A 12,897-nucleotide genomic window follows, 5' to 3' on the forward strand; every position below is an offset into this window, starting at 1 on the left:
ATTCCCTTGTTACAGCAGCAGTTTTCTACAGTAAAAAACAACAAAACAACAACAAACAAACAACAGGCAAACAACAGACATTGTGCAAAAAGTACTGAATGAATGTAAAGTGGCATTATATAAAAAGATATTAAGTAAAGTCAGGTGACCATAGTAAAAAACATGTTGCAATGCGAATGAATAAGTGAAATAAAACAGAATAATATGTAATTAAATATTATAGTTAAAGTAAGTAACTATAGTATAGATGACATTGAGTCTAACCATTGTATAAATATTATTATATTATATTATTATTATATTACAATGTTACTCAGTTTCTACTGGATGTAAGTAATTAATTGTTTTTATAAGATACAGTACAAGCCTTACAAACTTTGTAAGGCAACAAATACAGCACTCTATGACACGGCTGTGTGTCGAAGAAATATTTAAAAAAATAATAGTGCACCTTTGGGAGGAGCCAATCAAAATGAAGCATTAAAGGATCAGTGGGATTTATTGGCATCTAGTGGTGAGATTGCAGATTGCAACCAACCAAGTAAATACCCCTTCCCTCACTCCTCCCTTTACAAGGGTGTAGTAAAAACAACAGTGGCCTTCGGGGAATGTAAAACACATAAATGGCCCTCTACAGGGTTTGGTTTGTCAATTCTGGTCTAGAGTAGAAACATGAAGGGTCAACATGGCAGGCTCTGTGGAAAACAACCCTATAGAAGATGTTAAGGGCTCAAGCTAAAACAATTCTAGGTTAGGGGCTCACACATGACATTAAAACATACACCCATGAAAGACTCATGTAAAATGACATACCAATAGAGCCCCTAAATCCTACACACTGGTCCTTTAAGGATCTGTGTTGTGCTTACATTGTATTTATACTTATAGTCGGTTCAAATATTATATTATTACCACTGATAATGCACTGAAAGTCTGGCGGCAAGTAGTATTCCAAGTAGCAGTTGGTATCTTGAGTTTTAGGCAACATATAATTAAGCCACTGTGTGGGAAGAAGCTCACTCGTATCCCGGGGCCCAGTTGTGGGTTAATCCAGTCATGAAATAGTTTGGTTCTGGAGTGCCATCCTATTAGAGATGGTTGAGTTTGGTTGTAAATTTAAAAATGTGTCTGGCAAAGAAAACAGACTCATACGTGTGGGCTGTTGTGTGCATTCATGGTTATGGTACAGAAATAGCTTCTGAGATTAGCATTCAGATCAAAAATCTAAAAATAATAATTGCAGAAAAAGAATGCTGTCAAATTATGGATAGACTTTTTCAGTTCACAAAATATCTTATTTTCACAAAACTAAGACTCACAAACAAAACAATAAACTTTATTTCTCTGTGACCTGACTCACGCAGATTAGTATCCAGCGATCAGAGAGCAGTAGTTGGTTGGCAGCACGTTGGTGTAGCCCAGATGTCTCGTCCCAGCTACAATATGGAGGCTTACTTGGATCATTGTGAGTGTTGATGCCAGACACTGTCATTAACACACATCCATCAGACACTCCCCAGCAAGGCCAACAAAGCTGGCTCTATTGACTTTAAAGGGATCGTTTACGTTTCCAGCATCTGATGGCTGATAGCAGTTTAGCATGGATAGACTGCAGATACAGGGAATAGTGTCAAAAGTATTCACATTCAACACTCAGAAGGATACATTCTAGGGTTTAGAAAGACTTCTGTAGAAGTTGAAGTATCAACTTAAGCTTTTTACTCAAGTAAAAGTTCGGTTTGGTTGGTAATGTAAGGGGGAAAAAATGCAATTAAGGACAAAAGCTTAGGCCACGCCACAGGGGCCTGTAGTACACTACCCCACCTCCCTAAAAAGAAGATTTTTCTAAAGGCCTTAATGACTATAATATTATATTAAAATGTTAATGTTGAATAGTTTTTGTGTGTTTTTTTGTGTTCTTTTGAACAATGACAAGCCAAACTGAAATAGGAGTAACAAGGCTATTCTTAAAATGTAGCCTAAGGGGTAAAAAGTACAGATTGCATGAAAATGTAAGGAGTAGAAGTAAAAAGTCTGCTGTAAAATAATTATAGATATAGATAGCATAAATATAGCAAGTATAGATACCCAACATTTCTACTCAAGTAGGTAACCAAGTATTTGAACTTTGTTACTTGACACCTCTGCAGAGATGTTGATTCAATTGTGGTATGGTTGTTTTTATTTTATTTTTAGCGTTTCAGCAATGACACTAGCATCTTTCAGCTCATTGTTATGGTTTTACAGCACATTCACTGTTTGGTTCAGTTTTACCTCTCTCATAAGACTTGTTTCCAGCAGCAGTGAGCGGATGTTAGCAAATAAGTTCTGATAAACCCACAGAATGCAAGCTACCCAGCACAACTACATGTGAACATGGAGGAGCATTTGGCAGCCAAACAGATAATTCTTTCTCAGGTGCTGGTGGGAACCAAACATCTGTTTGGGCCCAAACCAGAGATAAAGGGAGGCTCTAAATAACTAATCACACATGCCTAGGCTACCGGATGTGTAAACAGGTAACTGTTAACTGACACATTTGCCATAAGACGTATGTTACTATTGTGTTTACAGAATGCTGCACTGCCCCCAAATTGCCAAAACATGTATTAATGCAGATTTACAAACAGTTTTGACTGCAGGTGTTTGGGCATTGTGGTATACTGCTCCTTTCATTTAGGTAAAGTATCTGCATATTTCTTCCATTAGTGTTAGAAAGACACCATAAAAACATAATTGCAAAACTGTTAATGTTTATTTATGTATTGATTTATTGATTCAGACGGAAAAAATAAATTACTCAATAACACAAACGGTTCATTTTCAAGTCATGCATCTGTCAGTATAAGGAAGCTGACCTTCAAAATAAAAACGGATACTTGTGTAACATTTTAAAAAAAAATCTCTAATACGTCTCTGGTAATATGATTGTACCGCCTTGTGAACCTTCTCATCGGAAGTGCCACCTTTATTCCGGTGCCGGGTCAAGACTTTTATTTTGACAGTCACCCTAGAAATTTCCGTTTGTTTTTTTTGCCTTTAGCGCGACAGTGGTGCTGCTGCTGAGCCTTAGCAGAGTGTGTGTGTGTGTAGATGGTGGACTGTTCCCGGTGAAAAAACAGCGACCCCCGGCCGCATTAAAATGCCTCATCGCCGCGTCTAAACGGGCGAAACTCCGCGGAGGGGAGCGAGTCAGGTCTCCAGGCAGGTTTAGAGGAAAATAAAGGCAGGATGTTGCAAGTTTTAGCTTGTGGCGCCGTAGTTTTTCCCGGTCTCTTTTTCGCATTCAGGAGAATCCTGCCTTGTGTGTTCAAACACTGGAACGATGCCGACGTGGTGCTGGTCAGCGAGAGGTAAACTAGCTAAATTAATCCATTTTATTCAACATAGCCTGACAAAATATCACCTAACACTAAGCTAATGTGTAGCATTTGACCTTGTTTGGTGGCTTCTACCTAGTAACGCCCCCCCCCCCCACACCTCAATTCAGTTAACGTTAGCTAGCTAGCTAACGTTAATGTGTTGTTTTATTTTGTATGTAGCTAACGTTAATGTGTTGTTTTATTTTGTATGTAGCTAACGTTAATGTGTTGTTTTATTTTGTATGTAGCTAACGTTAACGTCACTACTTTTATCTAGCTAGCTGTATGTTGACTTACCAGGATATGTATTTCGTATAGTTGATATTTTCCTATTTTAATTTGTTTTTATCATTATTGCTTTGGTGCAAAATGGGCACAGTAATCCCCAGATTCTTTACAAGGATGATTTGCAAATACCACAGCAAAACTGTGGGTCCCTGGAGCAGTTGATAACACTACAGCTGAATAGGGACAATATTGTAACTATGCCTTTTGATATCACCATGCAACTTCCCCAGTTGATTACTTAAGATAATACTTGCTTGTACTACAAGTTTTTGTTTTTTAAATATGCAAATAAGGCAATATCTTATTTAATTTGCGTTTATATTTCCAGAACAGAAATCGGAACATTGGATAAAGCCAGGTTCCACATTATGTCATTTTGTTGATATATTGGTCAAAGGTTTAACAGAGGGGGTTTCGGATATCTTTTAATTAATACATAAATCAGAAAATACTATCAACAGCCAGAACAAATCCATTTTTTGCCAAGTTTTAGGTATAAGATCGAACACAAATCCGGCAATGAATGATATATGAAAATATGTAAAAACCTTCAGAATATAGAAATGAAAATGCAAAGTTTGGTGTAGGTAAGTGTTACTGAAGAGATTTCTTGCAATAAAAGAGAAAAACTAATTTTTAAGGCTTTTAAATATATGTGTTGTTAAATTCCATACATTTTGCAAGACCCGGCAGGTGTAAAGAGTAAAACTTAACCAGATACCACCATGAAATCCCAGTTGATTACTTAGGCTACATTAACCCGATGTTTACAATTTTTCAAAAAAAATACTTTGTTTAAATATGCAAATGAGGCATGATCTAATGCTAACTTTTGATGACTTTAGGGGAAATTTAAAGGTGCAAATAGACAGTGTGGTAAAAATAAATACCTAAATGTATATTTTGAATGTTTTTTCCCCTAATCTGAAAGAAGACATTTTATGGAAGCAACAAAACCCAAGACCTCAAAACTGAAAGATGTTTTTGCCTGTAGTCATACATAGTGGTCAGTCATACCATAGAACACTGAAAGATACCTAAAGCATGAGTGCACACTGAGCCTTGATATTAAATGTGTTTTATACATTTTATATGTGTGTGTATAAAATGAGTCTGTGTCTTATGCCAGGATCAGACTATACAAATTTAACCCAATTTTGACCTGACAGACGTGTTGCAGACAAACATTCAGAGTCGTGCCCGATTTATTAAGGTTGGGATCAACAAATGTGCGTCTTTACCTCTTGTAGTGTAAGATAATCAAAGATCAGCGAGCTAACGTCTGGGATGCTTGACGGCCACAACTCAAAGTCTAGCATGCCAGAATTTGTTGTCTTTTTCCGCCTAGTGTGATATGCTACTACGTGTTTGTTGACGTTGACCAATAGAAGAAAAGAGTGCTCTCTGGCGTGCATACAGTATGTAAACATGGCAAAAAGAAGGAGAGACGTGGATGCTGCTGTCCTGTTGGAGCTCTGAGACAGAGGCAAGATACACACAGTGCCCATATAGGCTTCTTTCACGACAGGGATCGCCCCTCTTTTCCCCAGCATTGTACGCTAGTGGGCTCGCCTCTGGAGGTTGTCAGTTTCTCTTCTCGGACTGCTGAGAAGCAAAGAAAACAGGCTTCACCCTTCTTCAACCACGATAGGTGCACCTGATTGGACGAACACTTCACGTGTGGCTATTGGATATTAAAACAGACCATAAGGGTGGCTTGTTTGGAAAACAATCTATTATTTTATGAAAGTAGTTAACCGAAATGTGTATCTGAAAGCATTTCAGGAGAGAAATAAGCTATGCAGTTGCTGAATCTGTCTTTATCGGCAACGGTCGGTTTAAAATCTATTTTCGTGGTTTTTCAGAAGCCGCTGCTCTTCCAAAGCGTCGACCTATGAACTTGCGCTTGATCTTCACGACAGCACGCAATAATTGGTCAGGGGGCTGGTCGGTGTCATACTTGTAGTGTTGCCACTTTTCCATCCAAAACACAGCAAGAATGTATGGCACAATGTCTGTCTAGTCTGACGTAGTGACTGTTGTGAAAGACAACAAAAAAGCAGCAGTCTGATCCTGGCATTAGAAAAACGTGTAACGTTACCTATGAGTATTCAAAGATTCTACTAACATGCATGTTTTCATGATGTCTTACATGCAATAGGTAGTCTGGGACATCATTAAAATCTTGCATCCACCAGAGGTCTTGTAACTAGTCCACATAGGAAGGGATGTTTTTGTTACGTGTGAACAAACCTGAGCTTGATCCTTCTATTAGAAATTCTGTCAACAAACAAAGTCATTACATCTGCAGCCTCCCCAGTAACTTTACCATCTCATGGGTATTGCAAAGTAGTGATAATTGATATAGTTTGTGTATGAGTGTGCGGGTCAGTGTGAGTTGCTCACATGTGCACAGCTCAGTTCATCGCTCATTTGTACGCTGTCACTCTTGCTAATCCTCCTCTGAGCTCTTGTCAGGGTCGACTGCTGAGTTAGCTATGCACTGGAAAACACTGAACCCTACTCCCGAATAACGCTTCAACTCATTTACTAATGTTCATCTAATGGAAAATGTTCCTACAAGCAGCCATGCCTCAGGGGATATCACACTGCTTGTTCACAACTTAACCAGTCTGCTGAGCCTAGTCTGCCACACAGGTCCCATGCTTGGACCAGGCTAGTGTCTTTGATTTTTAGTGGAACAGAGTGAGGAAATTCTCCAGGTTTCATGTTCACTAAAAGGCATTAGTGGATGTGGGTTTCCACTTCCCAGCAGTATTAAAAGGAAGTTAAGGGTGGAAGCAGGCACATATGGATTGAACTAGATTGAACCCCCCCCACTCCACCTCTTATGTCTTTAGGCTCCGTCTTTGTTATGGTCTTCAAGCCCGGGAGTGAAGAATGGGAAGGGGGCATAAAAAAGAGAAAAAGTTTAGTCACTTGTACCCTTCAGGTCCGGACGTCTATAGCCTCAAACATCAGACTGGAGAAAGGCTCTAAGGCTATTTCTGTCCTGTCCCCTTTTTATTTACTAGCCGACTGCGTCCCTTTTGGTCTGATGAGGTTTCATCACAGAAGAAATTTAAGTGTAGGCTAGTTGTTGAAATTTCTGGTGACTGCGATTTTTCTTCTTTTCTTACAAAAAAGCATTGGTTAACATATATATTTAATCATTCTTCTACTTCCCTATGTGAATCTCATTTTGTTAAAAATATATGTGTCCATTCAAAGATTATATTAATAACTCAAAATCCCTGATTGGCTGATGATGATTAGTTTTGCTTTCCCTCCAATTATTAATTACATGTGTTTAACCATAACAGGCAGCCCATGTCAGTTTACTTGGAGCTAATGTAATATAATGTATAGTGTTTGAAGTAATACATTATGCTACTGTAGTTAGTAAGGTAGCCAAAACATCAACATTGCCTAACTGTGAGGTGTCCATTTAATCACTATGTTTTAGTATAAAACCAATCACTTAGCTCAGAAGGGAAAGCATATAATATTTGTTTGTGATATAAAGGGATATTGATGTAACACTTTATTAATCCTGGAGGGCTTGTGAGAGACAGATTGAAAAAGGAATGGTCAAAATCAAGCATGTGTGGTAAGTGACCGTCTTTGAAACTCCACATCTCCAGTTTGTAACGCACGCTTTCTGCTAAACAATTTGTTTGTCATACAGTATGACAAAGCATAAAAAAATGACCTACTTAACAAATCTTAGTCGGCCAAGTCTAAAACGGCCATTTAATTGACTAAGAGAGGGCAGCCCTAACATTTTGTTGGAGTGGGGCTTTAATTGGGGGCACCCAGGTAAGGGGCTGCATTTTCTATGACAGATTAAACCTTGTTTGTCATTCTATTCCTCAGGATGACTAAGGTTGTGCTGATATGCAGTGTCTTAGTGGGCTGTGTCAGTGCTGTAACCTTTTAATGAGAGAAATAACCATTAGTTCTAACCATTAGTTCAAACAAGAGACTGTTGATTAAGAAGTAAGAATCATTCTTCGGTCGGCACAAAAAAAGTGTAATCCATACACAAACAGTTGTTGAGATTCAGCAAAAAAAAACCTCTTCTCCTTATTTGTAACTGTTTTTATTGCTAAAAAGTGTGCTGAACTGTGAAACTAATGCTCAAAACCAAATTGTTAAAAGGATTCAAAAACAATATGGAGACAACTTTGCTATTCTTACCACTTTCTCTGGGACAAAAATATATAAGCCTTGGCGTGAGGGAAAGACCATGGTGTTAGGGTTTATTATCTGTAGGGCTGCAACTATCAATTATTTGCATTACCTATTCATCTGAATTGAATCACAGGGCTTAAAACAAATCATTTTTCACTTTTGTCAACATTGCGAGATAGGGCATGGTGGTGGCGGATGTCTGCGCTTTCTGAGTGCCATTATAGTTTGTTAAGCATTTGGTCACAATTTTCTAAATAAAATATAAAAGGTCACTTCTTCAAAGTGCTTTTTCTGTGTGACCAAGGGTCCAAAACTCAAAGATATTAATTTACTATCAGATAATAAAAATAGCACTATCAAGAAGGACCCTAGGTAACACTTGACTTCAGAATTGATATTAAATTAAATGATTAATCCAATATCAAAATAGTTGCTCATTCATTTTTTAGTAATTGACTTCATAGTGTCAACCCTACTCATCTCGTGACATTTCAGACCATCATTACCTAAGATGTACTTTGTATGTCTGCCACACAGGGAGAACTTCCCTATATGTGTCCAGTGTGTTTGGAAAAGAAAGAAGTGGGTAATGAGTTTCACCAATGATAACCACCATGTCTGAACTGACAGAAAGATGTTATGCTACTGAGCATATTACTGAACTGACAGGTGATCTCAGGAATTTAGATGTCATCTTTTGAAATAAATATATATGAACCCCATGAATAAAAAATGCGGTAGATAAAGTATTAGGTACATATTCTTAAAATCCTTAAAAAATGACAACACAGTTGAATCAACAGCTCTTCAACAAATCTTAACTTTAAACAGTTTTATCTCATAGCTAATATTCATATATATATATATATATATATATATATAAAAATGTTTTTTTATTACACACGTCATCATTGTATATTCAAACACAATTTCATGAGGTACAATGATCATGTACAGGACACATGAAATGGGGAACCCCGAATAAGCTACTAAAAGCTTTTCAGAGGGGGCCGAAAACAATAAACATACAACAATTAACATACTATATATATATATATATATATATATATATACATACATACATACATACATACATACATACATACATACATACCACTGACTAGATAGTTTTCCCACCTTTTAGGGCTGCAACTAATTTGTGTTGATCCATCAATTTTGATTAATTGTAGTCCTTAAAAGGACAGTAAATGGTGACCAATGGAAATTCCTAGAGCACAAATAGCTTGTTTTGAGTTTAAATTCAAAATAATATTTTTAAAAAATTCAGAAGACTTTGGACATTTGGGAGGTATCAGCTGGTATTTAAACTACGAATCGACTAGCAAGCATATCCAGACCATTTTCTGTTGATTGTCTTATTGATTAAGTGTTCTTCACTACTACCAAAGGGGTTAAGGAACAATGCAGTTAGTGATGTAGCTGCATCCATTTGTACGATTGCGTGGTCGTGATTGTGGGGGGAGAAAGAACTCCTTCATGCCATGAAATGCACTTAACCCCGTTTACTTTTTTTTTTGCCTCTGCTGTCACTTTTTCTTTTGCTCTGCTGCAGTGGCAATGCAACTACAGAATAAGTAGTCCATTTACTGGAGGAGCATTAAACACCACACCTGACTGTCAGACACTATGCATGTGACAGAACATGGAAGCCCAAGTCGTCCACGTATAAAACGGAACAGTCAGTAGGAAGACTTGGTTGCAGTGAAAGGGAAACCAAGGTTGTTCACCGACCTGACACAGCAGGAAAGAAAAGACAACATTGCCGAAAAGGCAGCAAAGCATTCTTCCCTTTTTCCCCCTCCACACGCTACTCACCCCACTAACCTCAACCTTTCATCAGCAGAGAGAGAGAAAGGGTTATTGGCGGTCGCACAATGAATGGGCTGTGTAAAATCTGGGTCTTGTGATAGAGTATGTGACCATACAGCTCTAGAAGTCAGCGAGGCGTGGGGGTAAAATGTGTGTGTGAGTATTTCGAGAGAGAGAGAGAGAGAGAGAGGCCAGTTAGTCTTTTCCAGCTCAAGCCTGTAGTTTTGTAGTTGCTGGTCACGTGGCTTTCGTTGCCTTGCCGGTGTCATGACCACATTCCCATGGAGATTGGTACGAGGTGACAGCAAGTTCCAGCAGGAAAACGCACAAATACACTCTTTGTTTTTCAATCTTGCCATTTTACAACACACGATTTACTCGTTAAAAAATAGAAAGAAAGCAGACTTTTGTGGCCTTGTAAAACTGGTCATTATTTACAGCCGGACTAAAGGTCTTAAGCTTTTCTTGTGCTAGGGGAATTCATAAGTCCTCTCGGTTCCTACTAACTGAGACCTTACCAGGGACCAGAGTCGGGCCTTGTCCAAATGATATTCACTCTAATCCGATGTGGGTAGGGTCCCAGTTATATTGGCTAGGGTAATTGGCTTTGTGACAATATATCCAATATCCGAGTGGCTCCATGGTGATTTACCACTAGCTCTGATCACATAGTTTATACTGTGATGTGCAGGAAAAATGACATGTACAGCAACTCTTTTTGACTTCAGATGCTTGTTAATTGATGGAGCATTGTGTTGGTGTTCTGTCTACCTAGTCTGTTTGGGTATTTTTGGATCGGGTCTAATTATCTGGGTCTATTCAGATAGTGTCTGACTCCCTTAGGGTTCCTTTTGGATCAGGTGAAAAATAATTTATGCTATGTCTGCTTTGGACCAACATTTTCCCATCCTTATAGTAGAGGAGCTAGAAGTGTAACAATAGTCCTTAGGGCGGCCCTTATAAGTAAGACCATGTGGCCAGTCAAAAGGGTTTATCCCTTTGAACATGATTGTGCTCAGTCAATAAGCACAATCTGTTAATTCATCCTCTGGGGAGTATACATGGGGGATAACACATGTATGTACTTTGAGCTCAACAAGAAGCACACTGAAGTACACATTAAAGCTTACATTGATTCTGAGAAATTGGCCATTCTGGACATAATTCTCGTTTACGTAAGATAATTCTGTCAAAATTCTAGGAAATTCAGTGTGTTTTTTGAGATACCATGCCAGGGACAAGGCCCATTATGACCTGATGGTGAATGTAGAGAAAGGTCAGTGGTCATTTTAGGAACAATCCAATGAGGACAGTTAATATCTAACTTTAATCTCACTCTTAACAAATGTCATGGCAGTCCAACCTGTAGTTTTGTGATAGCTAATCATCAAGCTGGATAACAAAAGCAGCTGGCTGTCATCCACTTAGGTTCTTACTAAATGATTATATTTTTGACTTGATATAGACCTTCAAACTCAATGATTCCTTCCATTATTCTTTTCCCAATTGTGTAGCTCCAGGAGTACAGTCATATAGAAATATCTCTGCAAATATGATTCATATCTGGTGGTAAAGTAAATCGATTGTCCTTAGCTCCAATCTGTTTAGCAATGTCCTAATATAGTATTAATCCTAAGCAAGGCCTACAAACCACAAGAATGTTTAAATTCAAAATGATTTTTCTTTGTGGCCCACAAAAGCCTCTCATCTATAACAATCAAGGGCTGAGAAATTGTTGCACTAGATGCAATTTCACAAGGTAACCTGCGCTTGTCTCCATTGAAGGTGGTGAAGTGGCAGACCCACATTGTGCAGTGTAAAGCTGAAACCGTTCAACACAGTAGTTTGTTAAAGGGGTGACTGTCTATTATAGCTGCAGTGAGTGTTGGGGAATAAATTGCATGTTTTCAGATTTTAAAGCAGCTTACTGTCATTGCTGCCAAATTGGAGAAGAGCCAGGGAGAAAGCTTGTCTGAGCAAAAGCGGCCATTCATAGTTTGAACAAATTGGTGATATAATCCAACGTCCTGTTTAAAATGGACAGAAGTGAACTTTGTTGAACCGTGGTGGGGGGGGGGCAGCATCTTTATGACTGTAAATTGAACATTTATCAAGTTTTGTTTTCAATACAGCCACAGAACAACACAGTCACAAGGGTTTTTGATGTACAAGTTACTATTTAACAAAACTCATAGGTTCATGACTTGGTAGTGTACTCTTGGGATATTATACTACTAGTAGTAAAATATATGCCTGTGAATGTTGTGTGTGGCTTAAGCCATCTCACACAGTGACACTTCAAATAGAGATGTACCAAGTTCTCCTATGTCAGGTCTGTTTATAGACAAGGAAAGTCGAGGCCAAGCATTGCTAATCCCATTATGGTACACTGAACTTGTAGGTCTGACTGCTTGAGTTTTTCACCTGAAGGGAGACCTTTTTCCAAACATAGATTTATCAGGTTTAACCTAGGCCGTAGAACTATCAGGAGGCTAACCGATCAGATTTGACGTCATTGGACATTTGTTTTGTGAGGCTGTACTTAGGCACAGCGGTGCTTTGAGCTACATGCTAATGTCAACATGCTTACATGCTCAAACAGACAAGGCTAACATGTTGATGTTTAGCAGGCATGTTAACCACGTTCACGATCTTAGTCTAGTATGTTAGCATGCTAACATTGGACCAACAGACCCACCTTGCCTTATCTCAAAGAACAAGACATAAATACTCTAATGTTAAATTAGATGCTGTAGCTGCCCAGAGAGTGATTCATGAATGTTCATCAATGCATTAGCTCACTTTATGTAACCTTTCTCTCTCAATCCTTTTATTTGTCTCTTTCTTAGGCTGGTGTCCTCCATCCATGCCATCATGGCAACTACGGCAGGAGCCATCGTTGTGTCATCATGCCGGGACAGCGTTGTTAACGACAGGTTAGACTTCATGTCAAGAATCTCCTTCTTAAAATATATGGTTACTAGTAGTAAGGTTGAGCTTAGCTATAAGATAAAAATGTGGAAAGCTGATTGTCACGGTCAGTGTTTTACCAATTTTCTGTGATAAAGCTTTCTCAAGCTACCGGGACTTGACTGAAAATGAACTACTTGGCTGTGCTCCAGATTTGCAGCAAAGTCAGATAATATATCTGTAAATTACACACTTAAAACAGAAACACACACACACACACACACACACACACACACACACACACACACACACA

The 12,897-nt window shown here is 38.5% G+C and overlaps 1 protein-coding gene across 1 annotated transcript in view; it reads left to right on the forward strand.

The window, feature by feature from the left end:
- Nucleotides 1–3,006: 3,006 nt before the first annotated feature.
- tlcd3a (TLC domain containing 3A) overlaps nucleotides 3,007–12,897 on the forward strand; it is a 33,397-nt gene continuing 23,506 nt past the window's right edge. Inside the window, exons 1-2 of the mRNA XM_032534162.1 lie at nucleotides 3,007–3,353; nucleotides 12,524–12,610. Coding sequence (XP_032390053.1) covers nucleotides 3,232–3,353; nucleotides 12,524–12,610 — 209 coding nt within the window. The 5' untranslated portion in view covers nucleotides 3,007–3,231. The remainder of the gene's footprint in view (nucleotides 3,354–12,523; nucleotides 12,611–12,897) is intronic.

The sequence above is a fragment of the Etheostoma spectabile genome, chromosome 13, assembly GCF_008692095.1.
Source record: "Etheostoma spectabile isolate EspeVRDwgs_2016 chromosome 13, UIUC_Espe_1.0, whole genome shotgun sequence".
Taxonomy (NCBI): domain Eukaryota; kingdom Metazoa; phylum Chordata; class Actinopteri; order Perciformes; family Percidae; genus Etheostoma; species Etheostoma spectabile.